Below are 22,840 nucleotides of genomic sequence, written 5' to 3'. Positions count from 1 at the left end.
ACCTGGCAGTTTTGAATTGGCCTGAACTACCGGTGAGATCTTTAGTGACAGATTCCAGGTAACCTTTGGTTTTTCTTCTCAATTGGCTTACAAAATCAGTGGGAGCGCTGTCCCGTGACCAATGGCAGCGACGGAGTAAGACCACAGTGACAATCTGAAGCTTGACGATCTGTCGCTGGGCATCTGATAATACAAGAGCAAGCTGTAAGCGGTACCAGACCATTGAATATATCGCAAATTTACCATGAATCGGGACCAGAAAAAGCTGCTATGATCAAGCTTTATTTCGATGATGATTCTGAAATGTCACCAAAGCAGCACATTTCATATAATTTCCGCAAATGTCGCTTGATTCAGACAACGAGGTCTGTTGGCCCGAATTTGAACATCGATATCAGCTTCTTACAAATTTCTATAGATTTCTGTCGATCCCATTAAATCAGGGAACGAATAGACGACTTCAGTTTCAATACGCGTTTTTCTAGTGAGATGCAAGCTCAGAAAAATACTGGCGTAAAATAACTGACAACATTTCTGGCAACTCTGAGATATCGCGGACAAGCACATAAAATTCAAACGGGAAAGTATCGAGATATCTCTCTACTTTTAGTTGAAGGTTTCCAAAGCTATCTGGAACATACTTGACCTGACTCATTTCCATTATCGATTCCGATGTATTGATGCCATCGATGATAACGAATACTAGCATGATTTTATTGTCTCGGGCGCGACGAACCAGCCTTTGAACCGTTTCGTGGTCCTCGCAAACACCATCAGAGATAATTATCTGCAATTGCCACAGATCGGCGTTATTTAGGTTCCGACCACGGTCAAAAATGCGAATAGACTCAGCTACCAATTTTTTGACGTCTGTTCTAGTGTCCTGGAAGTCGAACCATTGGAAAATTTTAGCACCAGCGTCATTTCCAAAAGGTTTATCAAATTGATGAACTTCCTGTGTTGTATCTCCAAACTTTACGATGGAAAGCCCTCCAGATTCCAACTGTGTGAGTGCTTTTGAAACCAGGCAAATGCTCTGAAACGCTAGGTCCACGGACTTTGATTCACTCATGGATTTGGAATCATCGACGGCGATCATGATCTGGTATTGGCGTTTGCTTGGCTTGGTTCGTTTTAACCAAATCTTGTCCTTACGGAACTGAGATGCGATGTATGGTATTATACGCTTCATGTTTAGCCTTTTTCCGGTTTTGTAGTCGCCCTTTAGCTTTGTAGCCAATGTGGGTTCCAAAATGAGACGCAGTTGTTCGCCTAGCCCAGCAGCTAGATCAGCAGTTTCGATTTCACTCTTTCTCCAAAGGTTGCGAGCATCCTCCAAAGTTCTAGGTGGTTCAGCGGTGGCCTCGTCGAGAACAACTTTTTGATCAATTGCATCTATGATATCGTCTAAATCATTGTTATCGGCTTCAAATGGCTCTGGGTTAGTGACGGTCTTCTGCTGGCGCGCATCCTCTAGTAGTTCCAATGGTGAACCATTAGCCCTTCCTTGACTGTCCCGGTCATGGGCCTGTTCTAAAGGCATTTGCTCGGCGTTTTCTTCTTCAGGAAGAGCCTCGCCTTTGGGAAGAGCTTCTTCGGTCTGTTCATTTTCTTCTTCTTCTAGATCTTCCGCTTCATCATCAATCGCCATCTCGTCGTTGACAGTGGTCGTTTGGTCTTTGTCAGCAGAGCCTAGGGCTTGTGTGTCATGATCAGTATTTGGACCATCCAAGTGCTCGAAACTGTCAGGCCGCTCGTTAGCGCTTGCCGCTTCTTCTTTCACCTCTTCGTTATTGGATGCTTCTTTGATCTCCTGGTGTCTTCTGTGAAACTCTTTCAAGCTATCACCTAATTGCTTCAGACTATCTTTGGCTTCTTGTCTAGAAACTTCAGGGGCATCGCCTGCATCTTCCTGCATTTCCTGTTGAGCATTACCGGAATCCCCTATATTTTCGTCTTCTTGGTTGTTGACAGCGTCGGCGCCTTTACCTTGCGCGCCGCTTTCTTGCTGCACATTTGGGTCGAAGTCGTCATTGTCAACATTCATCATGTCATCTGCGCCGTCTAGGCCTTCTAAATTCTCGTCGGCACCCTCTTCTCCACCTGCCTCTCTACTGTCCATCTCCTCATTTTGATTGTTAAGAAGCTCTGCAGAATCTTCCTCAAGTGGATTTGTTTCTGTTTCTGAGTTTTGATCTTCCATTTCGTCATCACGCGCATTTTCATCTTCATTGGCAGGTCCCTCGTCGGGATTGGTTGGATCATCATCATCATCATCCTCCTCCTCCATATTAACATCATCTTTGTCCCCTTGAATGTCATCCTCACCGACTTCTTCATCGTCTTTGTCGTTCATTCCTGTGTTATTCAGAGCATCGTCCTCTTTTTCGCCGCCAGAGCCTTCTTCATCTTCACTTTCGCTGGCATTATCAATTGAGTCCTCGTCTCCTGAGTCTAAATTCATGTCCTCTGGTAAGTCCATTGTTTCAACTTCGGGCACCGCGCTATCGATGTCACCATTTTCATCGTTTTTAATCTCGTCGTCTTGTCCAGCGGCGTCATTCTCTTCATCAGAGTCTGCGTCCGAGTGGTCTTCATCCCTGTCACTTTCATCTTCTTCTTCACCGTCTGCAGCATCTTCAGCTTCAGGTCTTTTGGCCTCTGAGGATTGATCGCCATTCTCGTTTTCAGCGGCTTGAACGTCATCATTGGCAGAATTCACTGGAGCGTCGTCTGCTTGCTTCTCTTTGCTAGAATCCTCGGGTTCTTCATTCCACATTTTCTCATCAATTGCGTTTGGATCGTCGTCGTCTAAGTTGTCAACCTCCTCGTCCAAGTCTTCATTCTCTTCATTTTCCTCATTACCCTCATCATCGTCACCGCCGCTAGCATTTTCCAAGTCGCCTGCCATATCTCCATCCATATCGACAGCATCATCTTCGCTGTTTTCTTCGCTATCGTTTTTGTCTTGATCCTCGTTTGGCTTTTGCGCATCTTCCAAAAGATCCTCGTCCTCCTCGACATCTTTAGAATTTTGCGCTCCTTCACCATCTCCGAGCCCGGTCCCTTCCTGGAGATTGGAGTCCTCGGTTTCTTCTTCGGGGGGACTGGGTGAGCAGAAACCGTTCTTGCCCAGATTGTAAAGGATTGACGCCAAGGTGAAAGTTGCATAGGACAGTGAATGATACTCGGATTTTATTTTGTTCATCAAAGATACCAAAAACTGGAAATATCTCGATATCATTGGCATTGTGAACCTCACAACAGCAACTATGATCTGGGACTGATCAACGGAGAAATTTTGGGATTGAATCAACCCAAGAGCTTTTTCAACATTGGACGAAACTCTAGAAATGCTAACACTCCTCGACAAAGTGGTGATCCTCTTATGAGAGTTGAGTAACCAGTTGTCATCTTCCGTCGTGATTCTTTCTGTTTGGCTTTCCAAAAGTTGCTGAATTGTGAGCATGATCGATGTACTCACTTTACGGAAAGCGTTTTCAATGTTTTCCAGACTAACATCGGTTGTTGATGAATCTGGATGGTAGTGAGATACCTTATGCTCAGCGATCCAATCAATGACCACTTGGGAAATGAAAGCGGTTTTAGTTGAGCTGTTTGTTGACAGCCTGTCGACGAAGTCGTCACAAAAATCATTGAACTCGGTAAGAACTGTGGAAGAGTCACTGTCCAAAACTGGTCTTTCACTAGCCACTTTGAACTGAGAAGTTTTCTCAATACCCTCTGAGAGAAGAGTAGCTAGCCACCCGGATTCTGAAGTTGATACTGTCATGATGAGCGTGTCGAGAGCATAGCGTAAAATCTTTGGAAGCCACGAACACATGTAAGCGAATTTGTCAAAGGTTGTCACTAGCGATCCGTGCATTAAACCCTTAGTCGACTGGGAAGTTTGCTCCAAGGTTCCGTATAGTTTCTTGAGACGCACATAATTATTTGAGGATTCATGAAAGGTTTTCCGGCTTGTGATCAAAAAGTACAGTAGATTTTCGACCACGGCTAAGCCTTTCTCGATAGGCGCGAGAGGAGCATCAGCCGCGGGGCTCGAGATGACGAAGCGAAGACGTGGCATCAGTTCAAGAATCCTAAAAAAGTAGGAATCGCATTTTTCTAGTGGAGAATCCTCGAAGTTTTGTACGCAGCTTAACACAGACGTTACTGATTCCTGAACCTTCCGTATATCTTGTCTGAATGCGGTCTTAAGACCCATTCTTCTCAGCTCTTTCAAAGAGTCATTCAGCAATTTTGATTTTTGAATTCTCAAAGCAGCCAGCAGTTTCTTTTCCTTCTTGTTATACACTTTTGGTGTCTCGTCGCGCAAACGACGCACCTCTGCACTCACGTCATCCGCAAACGCTGTCAATTGAGGGTATTCTTCTGACTCTATTGATGAGCAGTGGCTGAACATTTTTCTGGAGCTCAGCTCCGAGTTCTTCAAAAAAGCCGGTCTATCACCCCAGCTAGAGATGCGGACCACCAAAGCGTTGATATCCAAAGAGGGAGTATCACTAGCTTTGCTCGCCACAAAACCTTCAGTCTGGAAGCTTCTGTGTGTACTACCTTGTAGGCCGCTTTCAATAACTGAGAACACATTTTGAGAAAGCAAAGTGCGATATTTCCTCACCAGCTTGTAAAGACTATTATGAGACCGGTGCGAGCTCTGTTTGAGAGCATCAATATTCACGTCCTTCCAGCTGGCAAGTAAAATCACGTCAGAAACCTCTTTTTCCAATTTCTTTCTACCTTCCTTTATAGCTTCGGCAATGGTTGCGGAAAATTGATCAAAGAATGTTATCAGGTTAAACAAAGCCTGGGTGACATTCGAATCCTGCCCCATCGAAAATTTGGCGTGGTTTGCAAATGCTCTCAAAAGGGCCAAGCGACCACTGAACTCTCCGTAGCTACACTTGCTTAAGAAGACATTGAGAGATCCAAGTAGCTTAGCAATTCTATCGAAAGTATTTGTATCTCCTGATTGCTCTTCCGAAAACGTAAGAGTGATCGTCTCGTAAAGATAGAACCACCATTTACCCATGGTCTTGTTGAGCGCCAAATGCTCGTGATCAAACAAGCTGTTCCAGGTACGGAGCTCCAATCTTCTCCACGAAACAACAAGATCAGTGAGTTCTCGCACAGAGTCGTGCAACGAAACAGAGACCGACGCGTACTTCTCCCATTCGGTAACAATCGTAAATATTTGCTCAATCTTTTGGAGGAGGCGTGCGATGGGCGTGTTTCCGGAGTAATTCATGAACTCTTGGCACACCCGGAATAGATCATTAAGTGTAGAATGTTCAGGCCATTGGGCCAGCAAGTTGCTAGTTGAAATCCAGAGTTTTTCTACCACTGCCACAGCCCTTTTTGTTTCGTACAGTGAAAACCCACGATAAAAGTCCAATTCATTCACCTGCTTTTGACTCTCGAAACTTTTCAACTCCTGGGTGAGCTGACCTAACACCGAAATCAAGATGCTTGGGCCAGGAGAGCACGTTTTGCATGCTGCGCCAATTTCTTTTAGAGCATCACTGACCCGGCATCCATCGCTAATCATTTCTGGCAGATCAGCTGGAGGTTCATCACCAAAAGTTCTTAGATAAGTTTTAGCAACATCGTAATAGATATCTTCGAGACCCTCTTCATTCACGGACTCTGATGACGGCTCCTCGCCCACCAAAAGAACTTGTTCATAATCTGGAAAAAGTCTTCTGAAATCCGATTCGACATCTGCGTCGACGTCGTCGAATTTGTAAACCCCAACCTTAGCTTGAGCCTCCTTCTCATCCCTCAAGCGGCGCATGGACCACCTGTAATACATTGTTTGAAGGGCATTCTCAAAGGTGTTCCCGAGCCGGACATCCTTACCGTGGAAACTGAACAGCTTGAGGTAAAAGTTCGCAATGCGTTCAACGCACAATGACTCGACCGTAAAGCTCTTGAAAAGAGGTTGCAGCTGAGCATACGAGTCGTTGATACGCTCAGGGTTACTCAACACATGCAGATCGAGGGTCCATAAAGGCTTTAAATTCATCTTCTTCTGCGCGTCGATCCTTCCCTGTTTGACTAGATCAAATCCAAATTTTAGACCAAGAACATATCCGCGGAAAATCTCGTTCAAGTCAGAGTACACTCCATAATTTGATATTAACCGCTCGAGAAACTGCGACGAATTTTGCTGGAATAGGTTGAGCTGACCTTCTGAAAGAGACTCAAACCCCTCTAGCGACGTAAGTAGCCTCTCGACAGGCTCTGCCCCAATTGTAGATTTCATGAGTGCGCCCCATTCCTCGAACAATGGGTCTATAGCTTTTTGCGGTCTGTAAACTCTGGGCTTGGCTGGCGGATGATTATGGGTGGCTTCGCTCATTAGTTCCTCCATAGCTGTGGGTTTATCTCCACTTAGGACTACTCGACAGCATTCCCAACTGCGCAACAACTCGTTTGACAGTGACTGCTTGATCATGTAGTTGTCATAGAGGACATAGTCATTGATGGCTGGATCAAAAGAAGTGCTGGGAACGAACAATTGCAAAGCGCCAGCAGAGAACAAAACCCATGCTTTACCGAGTGAGGACAAGGTATCTGATTCTAGGGCGGACACTGCACCTGCCAACAGGAATTGCTCGTGGATATTCTTGAACCACGTATTTTCGTAGTTGGAAAGTGCCTCCTGAATTTCTCCTAAAGTCGCTTTAGGTTTTACTTCAACATGTAGAGAGACGATTTTTCTGTACCACTCGAGGAGAGCATTTCTGTACAGATTCAGTTGATGACCGACGATCGAATGCGATGACTCAACAAGTTGATCCCGTAATACCAAAGCGTCTTCTAACGCCTGCGACAATTGGCTCCCAATAACCTTGCTGAATGAAATTGCTTTGTTTGCAACATTTTCTAAAGTGGAACTATCAAAGATGGAAATGGTGGAAGACTCAAATTGCCCTTGAGTCTTTTTCCATAGTAGATCAAAGACTGCTGGACGGTCCTGCGAAACTTGCTTCATGCTCAATAGTGTTTCTGTGGAAATAGAGGTGTACGAAGCAATTTTATTGAGGGCATAATCCATTTTTTGCCCTTCGTTGCAGACCAAACGTAACAATGCATCAAACTCAGGTTTGAAGAAATGCTTTCTCGGATTTAAAAACCGCCTCGATATGGTGTCTAGTTGATCCACACCCTTCTGCAAAGTAACTAATACCTCATCAAAATCTGAGGTATCGCCAGACAGAATACTGAGTCTGAGGTCCCCGATGGTATCTCTTAGTTGAGCTATCAGCGCATAGGAATCAGAGAATTGTCCGTCAGCAACATCGTCAAACTTTCTGGAGACAACCAACAGCTGTTCAAGTCTTTCCCAGTCGTGCTTTGAGCTTGGCTGTACTTGCCTGAATGCGTTCCAGATAGACGTCATTGAGCGACCCGTATCCATCAATAACGCGCCGCCCAGTTTTTTGGCAATAACAAGTACGTCTTGGGTTTCGTGACTTTCCAAGTTCGATTCTTGCTGCCACGATTCTAGTAAATCTTGATAGGCCCTTAACTTGGCGTTATCATGGTTTTTAGAAGTCTCAAAAGCACCAATCCATATAGAACAGAGGTCGAAGTAATCTTTGCACAGATTGGGGAAAGTGAAAAGAGCTTTTGACATCAAACTCTCTAAGATATGTGCTTTCAAAAGTGAAAGTACTTCGAATATTGGAATCTGCGGAGGTTTTTTGATTGCACGACCTTGGTAGTTTGCGGCGCTTAACTCCACATAGGTAAGATCACTCAATTTCGCATGCTGTGCCCTCCTTGTAGTAGTGTCAAGAGCAACTGAAAAGCTGTTAAGTAGCCTTAGGGTGTCGAAAAAAAAGGCCGGTTCAGATGTCGTGATCGTAGGGTGACTGTGTGCCAGACATTTCGAAACATACGCGTTAACAGAAGGCATCAAAGATTGTGCTCTTGGAAAACACTTTGGATCCTTCAATAGTCCTGAGGCAAGTTGCTCGTAATCATCATAGATTTTAGCGAGCGACTGCAATATCCCGTTATCATTGAAATATTGAGCCAACATAACGAGCTTTGATACAAATTCGTCCTCGCGGTAATATCTCGAGTTGCAAACATTTGTCTCCCAGGCGGTTAACGTTGGGAACACAGAAAGGGAGGTAATGAACACAATCGACTCAGCAAGATTTGAAGTTGAGATTGCTGATATATCGTGTAGGTGGCCGTATTCTGATGCAAACGAGTTGTCTGACATAATGTAACGCGACAGTGGCACTACTTCTAAGTTGATTGGCTTGTCTTTCTCTATAGCGGGAGCAGTGTCTCTGGCCTTCTGCGACTTTTGACCCGCCATATTGACCATATCGAATGAAGAACATCTGGTTGATAAGTCGTCGACATAGATTTCAATACTTCTGTTCCGCATTGCCCTGGACAACTCTCCGAATTTCGGATCTACAGTCAAAAAGAGCCTGAAATCTGGGTGCGGGTCAACAACCTTGGGCCGTCCATCTTCATGACTGCATTCGTTAATGATCAAGGATCCGTCAGTTTCCAAAAGCGAGTTCAACCTATCCAAAACAGATGGAGAGCACAGATTCGCATTTTCGAGAATGAGCCACGATCCTTCTTCCATTGCCTTGAGTAGTAAGCCGTCAAACCACTCAAAGGTGACCGAAGACGGTTTATCTAATTCCCCCCGTATGGCTTGAAGTTCAGCAAGTGCCTCCGAAATCGTATCGTTGTTAATAAACTGATCGATCCTCTCCATCAGCTGCAACAAAGATGGTAAATTTAAAGTATCCATCGAGTGTGTCGTTATGAATTGAAAGAGAGTAAGGGCTGTCATTTTGGCATCATCACCACACAGTCTCGAACCAAGATTGATGGCAATCAATTCTCTAAGAGTCGTTAGCATGCGGTCCACTGTCTGACCAATTTTTCTATTGAGATCAACTTGTTCGTAACCACCCAAAATGTCCATGCTGTCCGTGTCTGAGTTCATAGGAAAGCTACTAACTTTCGCGCCTAAAACTCCTGAAACATACTTTATGATTTCCGATTTTCCAGAGTTGGTGGGCCCGCAAAGAACGAGCGGCCAGTTTTGTTTAACGCACCTCAGAACAGATTCGTACACCTGAAAGTTGCACTGCAGGGGTGTCAACCCGCGAAGCGAATGATGCTTGACAAATGCTGCTCTTGGCATGATTTCGCTATTCACCTGCAAATACTCAGCTGTAATTCTGAAGTAGCTGGGACGTTCATCTTTTTTACCGAAGAAATGTTCAAACATCTTTGCAACTCTGCTACGATCTTCGTGAGTCCTAAATCTCTGCGTTAAGATCATGTCCAGATATTCAACAGGCCCAGCACCGGTGGTCAAATTTGGGGCCTTGAGTAGTTTCAACCACCTCAAAGTATCTCTTAGGTTGAATTCCCACGGAGATCCTGCGTGACCCCACAGTCTCCGATTGGACACTTCATCTTCCATTGTGGATATTATCTCTATCAACTGAGTACACCAATTAGGGTTTATCTCAGGGTACAGATGGGATGCAATGAGAAATAGATCCTCAGATGACAAGACGTCTACAAAGACGACGTTGAACCGGTTGACAAAAGATTTAGGTAGACCTTTTCTGCCTCCACCTTGATTTTGGGGGTTTTGAGCGGCAAAAACCGTAAATCCAGGGTGTTTCGTAAATGCCTTATCCAGTTCAGGAATGTACGCCTCTCCTCTGTGGTCCAAGCAGGCATTCAAACCTTCCAAAACAGACTGAGAAGCAAGATTCATTTCGTCTAATAAAACCCATTCCCCTAGCTGCATTGCCCTGAGGAAGGGTGCATCCCGCCAAACAAATTCTCCGGTTGTTTCACCAGGAGCATCTGATCCGAATAGATCCACCAAGTCTGTCTGTTCTGATAGGTTTATCCGTGTCAATTTATTTCCAGTGGATTCTGCCAAAGCTGAAACAAGACTGGTTTTCCCGACACCAGGGCTACCCTCCAAAAGGATTGGTTTTTGAACCTGCATAGCTCTTACGACCCTCATGAGGTTATTCAAGGTTGTGGGGGCATTCAGGTTAAACTGCGGGCTTGAAGCTGACACTCCTCTGTCAAGCGCAAACATCCCTACTTGAACGTTTCGATCCTCAATTACTAAGGTTGGTTGCTGTAAGTAGTACGGACGCACATCCTCGCCATAGAATTTTCCTAGCACTTCGAGGCACTCCATTCTCTGCAATTTCAGTGTCTCTGCATTCTCCGAAAGGTAAGCTGTGTTGTTGGTTCCAAGAGTATCAATGAAGACCATTGCGGCACCTTGTACTAAAGCAGCAACTTCGTTTCCTAGTCTCTCAATTGAGACATTCACGAACTGGATCCAAGACAAAATATCACGCAAAGAAATAATACCATTGCTGGTCGTGCCTCCTCCAAACCTTTCGCCAAACCACTTCGAAAATTGAACAATGGGGTCAACCAGCGAAGAGAGTTCTAACTTGAGCTTCGAGGACACGATCAAGCGTACGTCATCAAAATCTTCCATAGATGGAACCCATATTTCAGTGAAACGATTTCTTAAAGCTGGAGAAAGCTCTTTCTTCCCGTAGTCACCGCCTGGGTTCATTGTCGCGAAAAATTGGAATCCGTCCGCAGCCTTTACTAAGCTATCAGGCCCGGCTTTCTCTGCCAGCAGGAGATTTCTCTCGGGCTCCAAGACACTATTAAGCCTTTCTAAGACTGAATCATCCGCTAACGATATCTCATCCAGCAAAAAAAACTTTCCTTCGTTCAAAGCTTGCACTAAAGGACCATCGCACCACTCAAATAGAACGTTTAGCTTATCCTGTAGATCTCCAATTGCCTTCACCTCAGCAGGATCCATGAACGTCTTGTCCGCTCGCTTATATGTGCCCAATAGCTCATCCATAGTGGGCATGCTATGACTCGCAAATTTAAGCACTTTCATTAGCAGTTTGAGCAATTCTCCTTGAATTTCAGAGCGATGTCTATTAGGGCGCTGAGCACCGAGGATATCGCCGGTCTCCGTGTTCTGGTGAGCATTCAAAGTAACGAGCTGGTGACCGGTGAAACGCGCTATGAGTTGACATATTGTTGTTTTTCCGCAACCTGTCTCTCCAACTAAAAGAACTGGCTCATTATTTTTCAAACACGTAGTTACCAAGACAGCAAGTTTACGCATAGCCTTCGTCCATATGACAGAGCTTTGCATGGCCTGGAGTCCTTCGATTTCTAACGTTTCGTAATATTTGTCCATATCCAGCTTGACTTTCATCACCTTTTCGAGAACTCGCTTGACGAGAGCTCTTTCTTCTGTGGTTCTACACCTCTCTGCGAGCAGCATGTAGCCATTAGCTGCCAGATTTTCGTATCCCACAGCGTCTCTCAGGGCCCACCTGAACAGATCACGAAGCGTGGCAAAACTATTCTTCTGCTCGAAAAGACGCATAGCTGAACGTTGAACTGACAATTGGCGGTAAGCTTCTACAATCTTTTGAGCATATGATGGCGCGATCTTGCATCTTTCTCTTAAAATGATTTCGAGTTCATCTTGAGGTATATCGTCGAAGTGTAACTCAAGGAAACGGTTGCGAAAAGCCCTAGATAAAACTTTACGCCCACCATAAATGCCAGGAGGGTTTTGAGTAGCAAAAAGCATGAAATCAGGATGAGGATGAATTACCTCTTGGGTTTCAGGAATAAACAACTCACGATTATCATCGAGTAATCTGTTTAATGCCTCCAGCACGTCCGTGGGGGCCAAATTAAGCTCATCAAGAACAATCCAGTGACCCTTTCTTAGTGCATCGACCAAAACACCTTCCCGGAATGATAGCTTTCCAGTTTCGTCGGCCATATATGTGCCAAGGTACTCCTGGAGATCGGTGTGCTCATGATTGTTGATACGAACAAATTCATGGCCGGTGATGTCGGCGAGGTATTTGATCATACTCGTCTTACCAGCAGATGTTGGGCCTTGTATCAATACAGGAAACCTACGTCCTGAGGTTGCTCTCACTAGGTTTAGCATATTTTTTTCAACGAATGGTGTTATGATGTACTGCGGTTGTTCTTGAAGTTCATGCGCTCCCTTTTTCATCCAGTAGTGTTTGAACTGTACATAATCAGTGCCAGGACAAGGCGGAGACTGTGAAATGACCGATTTAGGGTTCTTCAACCTTCCTAACGTGAACTTCTCGATGAGCGGTCTCAGCAAGGCTTCGGAGTTTTCATTCAGCAAAGTGAGAAAAGACATGCAAAAGCCTTCATACAATGATCTGCGCAACCCGTAGACCTTGACGATGTCTCTAACATATATCAAGGTTCGAGTCAAGGTACGGATACTAAAGTGAGGTTTCTGATTAGAACCGTCAACAAGTTTATTCGCTTCCGCAAGTTTCTTTGCTGCCAGGTATAGCTCAGCAACATCGTTTCCGACCCATTCGTCGCTGACACTGAATAAGCCGATGTATTTGTCAATAATTGCTAAAAGATCCGTGATGTCACGATCGGGAGAATGCACGTATATCTCAGTGAACCGTGAGCGAACACCGAGTGGTAAGTCTCGTTTGCCGACGTCTGTGGCGGGATTCATACAAGCGAATATTCTAAAATTTGGATGAGCCTTGACTGGTTCAGCTTGACCCTTCTCCGATAGTAGCACACTACGAGTTGTTGGCTCGGACAAAAGATCTGATATACTTTCGAGAGTATCTGGTGAAGCTAAGTTCAACTCATCCAATAAAAGCCACTCGCCATTGCGCACGGCCTTAACCAAAGAGCCTTCCACGAAACTGAAAACAAAGGAATTCTCTATGGAAGAGTACTGAGCTTCAAATTTTGAGATACTATGATGAAACTCGGACCATCTATCCAGTAATATCTTATTTTCATGTGAGTTGAGTTTTCTTTTCTTTTTCTGGTTGTCAGAAGAGGATTCGACTTCGTCTTGGCAAAGAATATTCCTTGCCAACTTGATAGCTTCATTCAAGAGTTTGATGACATTTTTCCACTGGCCCTTATTGAAGCACTTGTGCACCATCGTATAAAACCTTTCATTTTTCTTCATCGAGAACGTAGCAGGAAAAATGCTCTCAAAATCTTCCAGTAATGGAATTGCAATTGTTTTAGTGTTTACCGGTTTGAATCCGCCAAGTAGATCACCGCTCTCAGTTTGTTGGGACACATTTATCACCGTTAACTTTTGGCTGAGGGCTTTGGCCATTTCCTGGACGACAGTTGTCTTACCGGTACCAGTTTCACCAACGAGCAAAACGGGCTCGCACATTTTGATTGCTGTTCCGACCTGTTCCATCAATCTGAGGGAGTGATTTGTACGTGCAAAGGAGGTGTTATTCATAGATTTCTTTACCAGTCTTGCGCGGTTCTTGGCTAATATTGTCCTACCAATTTTCAAAGTAGTTTTGGACTCTTCGAACACTGGAACATGTTTCGAGAGATAAAGATTAATTCTTGAGGCGGGTATTTCTAATGCGACACCTATGGTTTCAACTATAGGCTTCAGAGCTCTCAACTCGCCAATTGCGCAGGCAAAACAATCGGCAGCTTCGAAGAAAATGCTATCGTAGACATGGGATGGGATCAGTTCTTGTGAGCTTTTGATGCTGTTGTCTTTGAAAATCTCCTCAACTCTGCTGCAAAACTTGACCAAATCACGTACCGTCACAGCTCTAGGGTGCACGCCTCTATTCATAGAAATGAATTGAGGATTTGAATAGACATTTTGGACTAGGTGATAACTGGTGATAAAACGTCCGATCAGATGTGACAACGCTGAAAATTTGTGAGTCAAGATTTGTTGGAGCTCCTTCTCGTCCGGTTCCGTAAGGTTAACCACTTCCCATAAACGGATTCCGATCAAGTCAGGCTTAAAATTCTTCTCGTCTCTATGATCATTATCCGTCACCCTGATAGTGGATATTAGCTGGAAGCCATTTGCAGCTTTGATCGTTTCTCCTCTGGAAGGTATGCTCAATTGACGTTGTTCCAATAAAGTGAGAAGAACTGAAAGTACTTCCGTTGGTGCTTTGTCTATGTCCTCGATCAAAACCCACCGACCTTCTTTCACCGCTGTAGTCAAAACGCCTGCTCTCCATTCGAAAGTTCCCGGCTTTTCGCCAGAGGTGTAAGTGCCGAGCAGAAGTTTCGCATCGGTTTGTTCTCCAAGATGAATTTTGACCATCTTTTCATATGCACCCGTGTACTTACTGAGCTGATTCACAAGGAAGGTCTTACCGGACCCAGCCTTGCCCACCAACATGACCGGTTTAGAGTGCTGGACGCATCTACTAAGTTCTCGTATGAAAGAAACCGCCTTTTTAGTGGGGACGAACCTGTTCTCCGAACAGGCTTCATAGCGCTGAGCGCTTGCGTTGACCCTGGGAACAAGCACCCCAAAAATTGCCATTATAGAGGCGCTCAAGTGGCACGGTTCTATGACTAAGGAATCGAGCTCCACTTTTTTCTGCACTGCAACCTGGTTATCGTTGTACTTATCCAGCAATGTTTGATATTGGGATAACCTCTGGGCTTCGTTGAGCTCCAGAAACCGGTAGTCGACATCATTGTCACCATCAAATGGTGCCAGAATGCCTTCGGTGTCAGCAGGAGCGTGCTTTTCGATCAAATCCACCGTCGCCTGCTCGGCCATATTCAAATAAACAGAGAGAACTTTGACCGCCAAAAACTTGATGGCGTGATTTGAAAACTGAGTTTGCAGCACTTTGTAGAGCGTTGAGGGGGTGATGAAACGGGTAAAGCGCTCCCGATCAAATTGTAAGAACCGATAGTATGCGAGGAGAATACCGTGCAGCGCTGGCTCGGGCTGCGATACACCCATCTCCAACATTAAATTGAGGTTTTGGTGCTGCGTCTGTAAAAAATGATCACACAAAGTAGCAGTCTCTGGATATACTGCGATGGCCTGTGCTAGCCTGTCTGCAACCATAACAAGCTGATCCTGACTATTCGATTCTGCCCATCTGGCCACCAGATCTAGCAATACTGGCCGGTAGATGAACATGTACGCTAAAGGCACTTGGCTTACAAGTGCAGCTTGTGCCAATGTTTCTAAGTTAGCGCTGACGCTTCTCTCCAAGTCGATCTTAACATATTCCAGTATCTGTTTCCGTTTGAATTGATTGTTGTACATATGTGCCCGTTTTTCGCTCAGCGAAACGCTAAGCAAAAGCTGGTTTTGGCCCTCCAGCATTCTTGGTTATAACAGATCAATTAAAGTTCTTTTCCACTATCTTGAGCAGGTGCAACTGGTCATATAACCAGTCTTGAACCTTTGACTGTACTTCTTTTCAGCAGAGAAGACATTATACGCCAGGTAACTTATGCTTAATCCAAAATTTTTCAGAGTGCATCGCGATGAGCCGTGCAAAGTGTTCGATGTTTTGACCCTCTGTAAGCCAACAGTGAGAAGGACAAAGAAACGAAGAATGGAAACCGGAAAAAGTCAAGCCAAGCTGAGTCACAGAGTATCTATTGAGATTTGACCTTTATCTTCCATGGTCGCAATACGGCCAATAGACCTCAAGGTCCAACCGGCACCCTATCAGATACGATGTACGGTTCTTCAGAAAATACTGAAGACCTTGGAAAAATACCCGTCACCTGCGGCGAGTGTAGGATGCCGAGCGGTGGAGTTGGAGGGCAATGTGGCACGTAAGAGTGGCTCAAGTCAGAGCTACAGGTTCAACTCCAGCGTGCTTCTGCGGGATTTGATCAAAACAAAGGGCAAGCTTGAGGATGCTGGAAACTCAGGTGTGCGGGCTGTCTCTAAAAGATCCGCGAGTAAAGCCACGCTGACGAAAAGTAAAGTTGTAGGTCTCTTAGAAACGGTGCTGGTTAAGGAAGCTGATCTGGTTGCAAATGGTTACAACTTGGGGATCGTGGATCGGACTTCAGACCAACCCTTGCAGTTGCCAACAGATTCGAGTTACAACTACATTAGCTGCATTCGCTGCAATTCCAAGTTTGATAAACTACAAATCCTGAGTCCCGCAACATGTCGCTTCCACGTTCAGCGCAAGCGGTACAACCGCGAGACGCGTGAGGGAGAGTACGTCTGTTGCGGGGAAACTACGTCGTCCACATCTTTCCTTGCCCTAGGGTGTAAAACACTGCCTCACCACGTCTTCCGCGCAGAAACATTTGATGCAATGGCCACAATTTCGCCCTTTAAAGACACCAGTGAGATTTCTGGTGACTCCAATGTACTGGCGCTAGATTGTGAAATGGCCTTCACCTCTCTGGGATACGAAATGATACGATTGACAATAGTCGACTTTTTCACAAGTAAAGTTGTATTTGATAGCATTATTAAGCCATTCGGAGAAGTAATCGATCTAAATTCGGAATTCAGCGGTGTGCACACCATAGACAAAGCCAATTCCATGACCTTCGAAGAAATGCTATCCCAGGTGCTCGATAAGAAGATGATCAATGGAAACAGCATATTGATAGGGCACGGTATGGAGAACGATTTGAATGTTTTGCGACTCATTCACAGGAAAGTAATCGATACGGCCATTCTTTACCCTAGAGGTAAGTTCAAATCATCTTTGAAAGATCTGGCGTTCGAGGTTGTAAGCCAACGCATACAAACTGGTGAGCACGATAGTTCAGAAGACGCAATAGCCACCATGAACGTTCTAAAGGCCAAGTTAGAGATTCCTTTGAATCAAAATATGTGGACTTAGTTAAAAATGCAGACCACATTTTATGATTTACGTACGCGATCCATAGAACTTACTTTTGCCTCAAGCCGGTCTTGTCGCTCCATAATTTCTAAAAGCATAGAAACTATTTTTGATAGTTGTTCTTGAACGTCATTTTCCGCCATATCTGATTCAAACTTGACGCTTTTCTTTGGGTTCAAAGATCTTGGTTTTCGTATCTTGAAACCGTCATTTGCGGAGATTTTGGGGAGACTTGACCGATGTTTATAATTATCGTAGTCATTACCAGAGCTACTCTTATTTTCTAGAGCTACTTCATCTTGCTCCTGAAGTTCGGGAAGCAAATTTCTGGCCGAATTGACAGTTGTTGTCACAGCACTTAATGTTGCATTTGACACTTTTCCTGGTGACCTTTGACCTCCGCCGAACCTTGTACGAATTCTACTCAGTGATCCATCACCACCAGATGCCGTAGAATTGCTATATGTTGTCCGTACTGGAGACGTGGGGAATGAAAGCTGTATGGAATTGTCTTCCGGATCATTTTTGAAGTGCACACGATCAACACTCAGTGTTCCACCTGGAGGTTTGAGATCGAGAAGATATGGGGGTGATTTCAGCCGTTTTGGCGTGGCCTGGTACACAACAGGTCGCTCCCACGCGTTCTGTCCCCTCTCAGGCGATAGTTTACTAGAGCTCTTTCGATTTGTGTTTGGAAGCAGTTTTTTGTTCGGCGAAGTACTCAATCTTTTGAAAACATTTTTGGTTGGTGAGCCTCGTAGCTGTCTTTCAATGGTATGCTCCGACATCTTCGAGCCCAAAGCCTTCGACAGGTACGATGGAGTTCACTACCTTTACTTTGACATTTGACACTAGTTCGCTTTTCTTAAAATTATCACTATTTATTTACTTGGCACACGCGTCAGATTATCTCCAGTTTGTCGAACAAGATTTCAATAGTAAAAGGACACCACGAGAAACATTATCTTGAGTATTATGTCGCCCCGATGAATTATCTAATTGAATAATATAATCAGAAAATATAACAACGGTGTATGAATGACTTTATGAACACATTTTGCATTGAAATTTATTTATCTCAGGCAAAGAGGTTGTCGTCGTCCACTAGTTCGTAAACCTGATTAGTCCGGTACCCTTGGCTGTGATAAATAGGCAGGTTGTATTTTTGACCACCCAGACCTTCTTGTACCGATGTGGGAACATCGTTAATGTTCAAAAATGCGAGATTAGGAAACCTTTGTAAGAAATAGCCGAATGTTCTTCTGAGAGAATGCAGATGTGCATGGTATATCTTGATGATATCCTCGACAGCAAAAACATCTTGCCCAAACGCTTTATTTAGAGTCGAGGCCACGGCTTTCGCAGGATCGTTGATGTATGATTGACCCGGTCGAATATCAACAAAAGGCGTGTAGGGAATGATTGGTGAGAGGGAGATGATTCTGGTGATTACGTCCCTATTAGGGATGTCTTCGAGTCCTTTGACCAAATACGAAGATTGGGTCGAAAATATTTTCTTGCGAAGGATGTTTTGCACTACGTCGCGGCAAGCGGGGCATACGCAGGATTCATTTATCTCGAAACGTGCCGTTCTGCCACGTACCACTGTCACCAAGTATGGTTCGAGTGGTGAACATTTCAGATCTAGGTACTGGAGAGACAAATGTGCGGGGCTTTGGGAAAGCAGTGTTAGCGTACCTTGGTCTATCATGTGTCCCAACATGTAATCGAGTCTTAAGCGACGCAATAAAGGGAATGATTGTATGCATTCCCGCAAAAAGCCGTCATTGGCGTAGAATGAGAGCAAAGTCAATTCTTTGAGGTTTTGGAACTTCAAAAGTTCATGCAAATGGTATTTTTCGTAAACGTCGATATTTTCCTCTTCGAACCACGACAAAATGGTGAGACTTTCGAGGTATCGCACATCGAATACATCGCTGTATGTGTATCTAGCCTTAGGAAACGAGTCGGGTTCGTAGTTATCGCCCCGCAAGCTTAGTGACAATTCCCGAAGCCGCAACTTGGGTGCCCAAGGTGCATAATTACTAAAGAACTCTCCTGGATCCATATAAATGTTCAGCGCTGTGATATTTTCAAACGAAGAGCATCGTACCAGCGACGCCAAACGCGGGAGATATGAGCCTGCCACTTGCCCTTGTGGTAGTACGCCCGGTGGGGGAAGATCCAGCGATTGCAGTTGAGGCGCGACTTTTTTGAGGTCATCGATGATTGCCGGGGTCAGAAAGTTTCGGAAATGCCTTAGATTAGGAGCATTGTGGACCAAAACTGCCAATAGGTCTCGCAGAAGTGCGATATCTAAATGCCACGTGCAATGAACTACTTCCACGTTGGAACTTAGAAATGGCGATTCTTGTAGTGTACGGATCAAACAACTCAATTTCTGATCCGCATATTCGTTTTTGTGCTCTGTGATACACAAAACTGACCAAGAATTGGCCAAAAGAGGGTTTGAGTCGCTAAAAACGCACGGTTCTTCGTTTAGAAACAGGTTGCGATACAGTATTGGCGAGATAGCCAATCTAACTTTTGAACTGACATATGTCAATGCTACTCTTTCGTCTTGTGTAAGATATTTAGCGAGCTCATTCCAGGTCTCAAAAGCCAGTCTCTCCAGCATCAAGTATTTGAATCTTTCAGAGCTTACGAATTGACGCTGTAATTAGTAGCCCTTGACAATACAATCATCAAATACCTCAGCAGTGTTGATTGAGTAAACTTCACGTGACATGAAAGCCCTATAAGTAACATTTTTTTTCTTAAATATTTCGTCCAGCCCGTTTTGGCGGACTGGACATTTGGTCAATTTGAAACAATACAGAGATGATCAGCAGTTCCCCTGCATAAGGATGAACCGTTTTACAAAGAGATTTACTATTTTTTTTGGCGATTTAGACGCTTAGATCCTTGACACCTACAGCAACTCATAAGTCGGAGCAGAGCGAGTTCGTATCCACCAACAGCTCACTGTCAAACATAGTTTTTGGTTCGATTTTTAGTTTTGGTATTTTTGTACTAGCGTTCGAAACTCTTGGGGGACCTTAAAGAGAAATATTATATATAATCAAGAGCCCTATAGTATTCTTTAAGACCAGATACCGCTTCGGCTTTGACAGCAATCATGAGTAGCTTGTTGTCTTGTACACCAAGCTTCCAAAGCGATTTGGTCAAGTCTAGCTTGAGCCCCGGTACTAACTGGTTGATGTGATTCGGATTATTGAAATCGATCACTTGTTCCTTGAACTGCATCTCGTCAACCACAGAGGAGATGTTTCTGCATGGCATGCCGTTCACATGCATGGAGCTCAAGGACACACACGCGGGGAGAACCAGAAGCGAGTTTTGTCGCTCGTAGGCGTTCAAATCTATGTTATTTTCTGCCAAAACTTTTTGGAACACAGATCTGAATCTCACCAAGGTGTGGCCCGAAATGGCTACGTGAATGGTCTTGGCGTTTTTGATGAAAAACAGAGTGACTTCGCAAGCGGAAATCTGGAAAATCAGTTCGCGGGCTTGGGGAAGATCCGAGTCCAAGTACGGCCGTTTGTATTGTACGGCATACCAATGACAATCGGGTAACAAACGACGCCTTTTAGCTGCCGGCTCTTGAGATGGAGATTGGTCAGATTTGGGAACCGACACAAACTTACAACGAACGTCTTTGAGATTAATGATAATTTCTTCAGTCTGTAACAACGGATTCCAGGATATTTGTGCAGGAACCAGTTGTTGCTCGAGTCGTAGAAAACGGTAGTAACGACACTCTTGCATGAGCGATTGACGTCGTTCCGGCGTCAGATCCAGCATGCCGCCTTGTAGAAGCGTGATTAGATCCGCGAGAAAAGCTGGAGACCGATTCACATACGGCGGAGACTGTGGTGGGGGTCGTGCTAAGTTCATGGTGAGATATACTGCCTGAACATCGTCAAACAGTGACCTGCACGTAAGACCGAAATAGTTGAGCGAGTTTCCGGGCTGTGACAATAACGCTTTGGCCAATTTGAAGTGTTGTCCGCCCACACATATGTAGTAGTATTCACAATTTTTTAGCAAATCCTGGAGTCGTGGAAGTTTGAAATATACGGCGTCTAAGAAACAAAACGTGAATTGACTTTCATCTTTGATATTAACGCTGTAACCCTGAAGATGATCCATGATGAGCTTAAATACTTGAGGCGATCGATCGATGAAAAGCGTGGCATTTTTGTTTTCAACGAAAAACTCCGTGAATAGACTGGGTGAGTCTGAGTTGAGCGAGTATCCTGACACTTGAAACAGTTTGGTACCCACTTGTAGTGAAAACATCTGTTCTGGAGGTAAATGGGTGGTATTAGCCAGCACAACGGGAAGAGACATCGTGATGAGGGTGGGGGTCTATATGGTGGTGTGTGGTGCGGTGATGATATGCAAACAGGTCGTTGTATGCCGTTCGTTAGCCCGCTGGTACTTGCTTCACGGTGTAAGATGGATGAGTATTAATCGTGCTTCGCTTACATTCGTTGAACTTAGTTTTTTGTCAAGTCTTGACAATGACTGATGCTGGATTAATAATGTGAAAGAAGTTCGCAAGATAGTTCAAGATATTGAAAACGTAAAATGGAGAAAGCCAAACAAGACAAAAAGAGAGAGCCAACGGAGGAGAACAGTAGAGAGTTTAAGAAAAACAACACTTTTTATCATGTATCTGTTTTTTACCAATTCAATTGATTAATTAACGAACTATAAACACCCAAAATTTTTGTACAATTAAAATTTCCCCTCGAGGATTACATGTGAATGATGGTGAGACAGGGCAGTAGTAAGTGTCTAAGGATCTAAAAGAACACGGTTGATATAGTGTGAAAAATACAACAAATGTTTTTCATGTATCAAACACAAAATAATTTGAAGTAAAATAAATCACACCTCAAATCCGGCTTTTTCAAAACTCAAACTTAAAACACTAGCAACCATCGCACAGCACCCACCCACATTTGGAATAATCCTGTTTGCATAGTAAGAAAATCGTCTTGTGATAAAAAAAGGGTTCGAATTATGGATTTTTATTTTGTTTCAAAAAACAAAAACATTTTGTATCTGTATTGTTTTTATCCGCAATTGTACGCGCACCTCTTTTTGTGTCAAAAAGTTTTCTTTATTATTTGCGGGAAAGAAGAAACTAATATTCTAGTTGCTGCACGCTTACAACAACAAGGCAGCGGCACCGGCAACCAAGGCACCAGCAGCTGGCAAAGCCTTAGCGGCAGCACCAGTGGCGGTGTAAGAGCTGACGGAAGCGGTAGAAGACTTGGAAGCGGAAGTCATGGTACCGTTGGTGGCAGCTGGGGCAGCGGTGGAGGTCTTCGACATAGCGGAGGTCGAGGTCAATGGGCACCAGGTGGTGTATTGGGTGACAACGTCGTTGATGGTGACGGTGGCAGTAGAGACCAAGGCTGGGGAGACAGACTCAGAGCAAGCGTGGGACTCACAAGAGGTGATGGTCACCAAAGTGGTGGAGTCCTTCTTGACGGTGGTGGTGTTAGCAGCGGCGGCAACGGCGGTGACGGTGGCAATAACGGAGGCGGTAGAGAATTGCATTGTTAGAATTTAAGCGAGTGACTGGTAGATAATGGATATGATCTATGAGAAGGGAAAAAGTAAAATAAATTCTAATAGAAAGTAGTAGGTACCAGAAATACTTCGAGACCCACTACCTTTGCCTTTATATACGTCGTTCGAGCCGTTTGCAAGGGAAGAGAAAAAAAACCCCCCAACCCGCTTCTCGCACGCCGGGTAACGGGCCCGCGCCGTTTCTTTTTGTCTGCTACGGCTGTTTGAGTGGCGAGATACGAAAGTGACCAGATACGGCAAGCAAAAAAAAAGTTCTCGGTTTTTCTGCGGCGTGTTCTGTGGATGGCACGTTCCAAAAATAACCGGGAAGAACCAAGAAAAAAAAACAACGGTAATCGAAACTAGATAGGGCACGCGACAAAGACCCCTCCTCGCGTACGTAGTGATGTTTGTTTTTTTCGGTTTTCTTTCAAACGCGACGCAGACTAGGGCAGTAAGAAAATCCCACTCGGCCG

General features: G+C 44.6%; 6 protein-coding genes and 1 non-coding gene across 7 annotated transcripts; 2 read left to right on the top strand and 5 right to left on the bottom strand.

Moving 5' to 3' along the window:
• Positions 1-481: 481 nt before the first annotated feature.
• On the bottom strand, positions 482-15,259 carry REA1 (LALA0S07e05490g1_1; the record flags this gene model as incomplete). The annotated part of the gene is made up of 1 exon (XM_022771559.1): positions 482-15,259. One exon carries the CDS (start codon positions 15,257-15,259, stop codon positions 482-484), a length of 14,778 nt encoding a protein of 4,925 aa, XP_022629454.1.
• Positions 15,260-15,563: 304 nt separating this feature from the next.
• On the top strand, positions 15,564-16,757 carry REX3 (LALA0S07e05468g1_1; the record flags this gene model as incomplete). The annotated part of the gene is made up of 1 exon (XM_022771558.1): positions 15,564-16,757. The coding sequence occupies one exon, from the start codon at positions 15,564-15,566 to the stop codon at positions 16,755-16,757; it is 1,194 nt and encodes a 397-aa protein (XP_022629453.1).
• Positions 16,758-16,777: 20 nt separating this feature from the next.
• On the bottom strand, positions 16,778-17,545 carry FIN1 (LALA0S07e05446g1_1; the record flags this gene model as incomplete). Its single annotated transcript, XM_022771557.1, has 1 exon — positions 16,778-17,545. The coding sequence occupies one exon, from the start codon at positions 17,543-17,545 to the stop codon at positions 16,778-16,780; it is 768 nt and encodes a 255-aa protein (XP_022629452.1).
• Positions 17,546-17,835: 290 nt separating this feature from the next.
• LALA0_S07e05424g (LALA0S07e05424g1_1) lies at positions 17,836-19,395 on the bottom strand (the record flags this gene model as incomplete). Its single annotated transcript, XM_022771556.1, has 1 exon — positions 17,836-19,395. One exon carries the CDS (start codon positions 19,393-19,395, stop codon positions 17,836-17,838), a length of 1,560 nt encoding a protein of 519 aa, XP_022629451.1.
• Positions 19,396-19,554: 159 nt separating this feature from the next.
• Positions 19,555-19,661, top strand: LALA0_S07e05402r. The gene has a single exon (XR_002665941.1). It is a non-coding gene; the product is annotated as an uncharacterized ncRNA (small nuclear RNA).
• A 168-nt stretch (positions 19,662-19,829) lies between these two features.
• Positions 19,830-21,131, bottom strand: LALA0_S07e05380g (LALA0S07e05380g1_1; the record flags this gene model as incomplete). Its single annotated transcript, XM_022771555.1, has 1 exon — positions 19,830-21,131. The coding sequence occupies one exon, from the start codon at positions 21,129-21,131 to the stop codon at positions 19,830-19,832; it is 1,302 nt and encodes a 433-aa protein (XP_022629450.1).
• Positions 21,132-21,956: 825 nt separating this feature from the next.
• CCW12 (LALA0S07e05358g1_1) lies at positions 21,957-22,352 on the bottom strand (the record flags this gene model as incomplete). Its single annotated transcript, XM_022771553.1, has 1 exon — positions 21,957-22,352. One exon carries the CDS (start codon positions 22,350-22,352, stop codon positions 21,957-21,959), a length of 396 nt encoding a protein of 131 aa, XP_022629449.1.
• Between the last annotated feature and the right edge of the window lie 488 nt (positions 22,353-22,840).

This window comes from Lachancea lanzarotensis, scaffold LALA0S07 (genome assembly GCF_000938715.1).
Source record: "Lachancea lanzarotensis genome assembly LALA0, scaffold LALA0S07, whole genome shotgun sequence".
In the NCBI taxonomy this organism is placed as follows: Eukaryota; Fungi; Ascomycota; class Saccharomycetes; order Saccharomycetales; family Saccharomycetaceae; genus Lachancea; species Lachancea lanzarotensis.
This window is presented reverse-complemented; position numbering and strand designations above follow the sequence as displayed.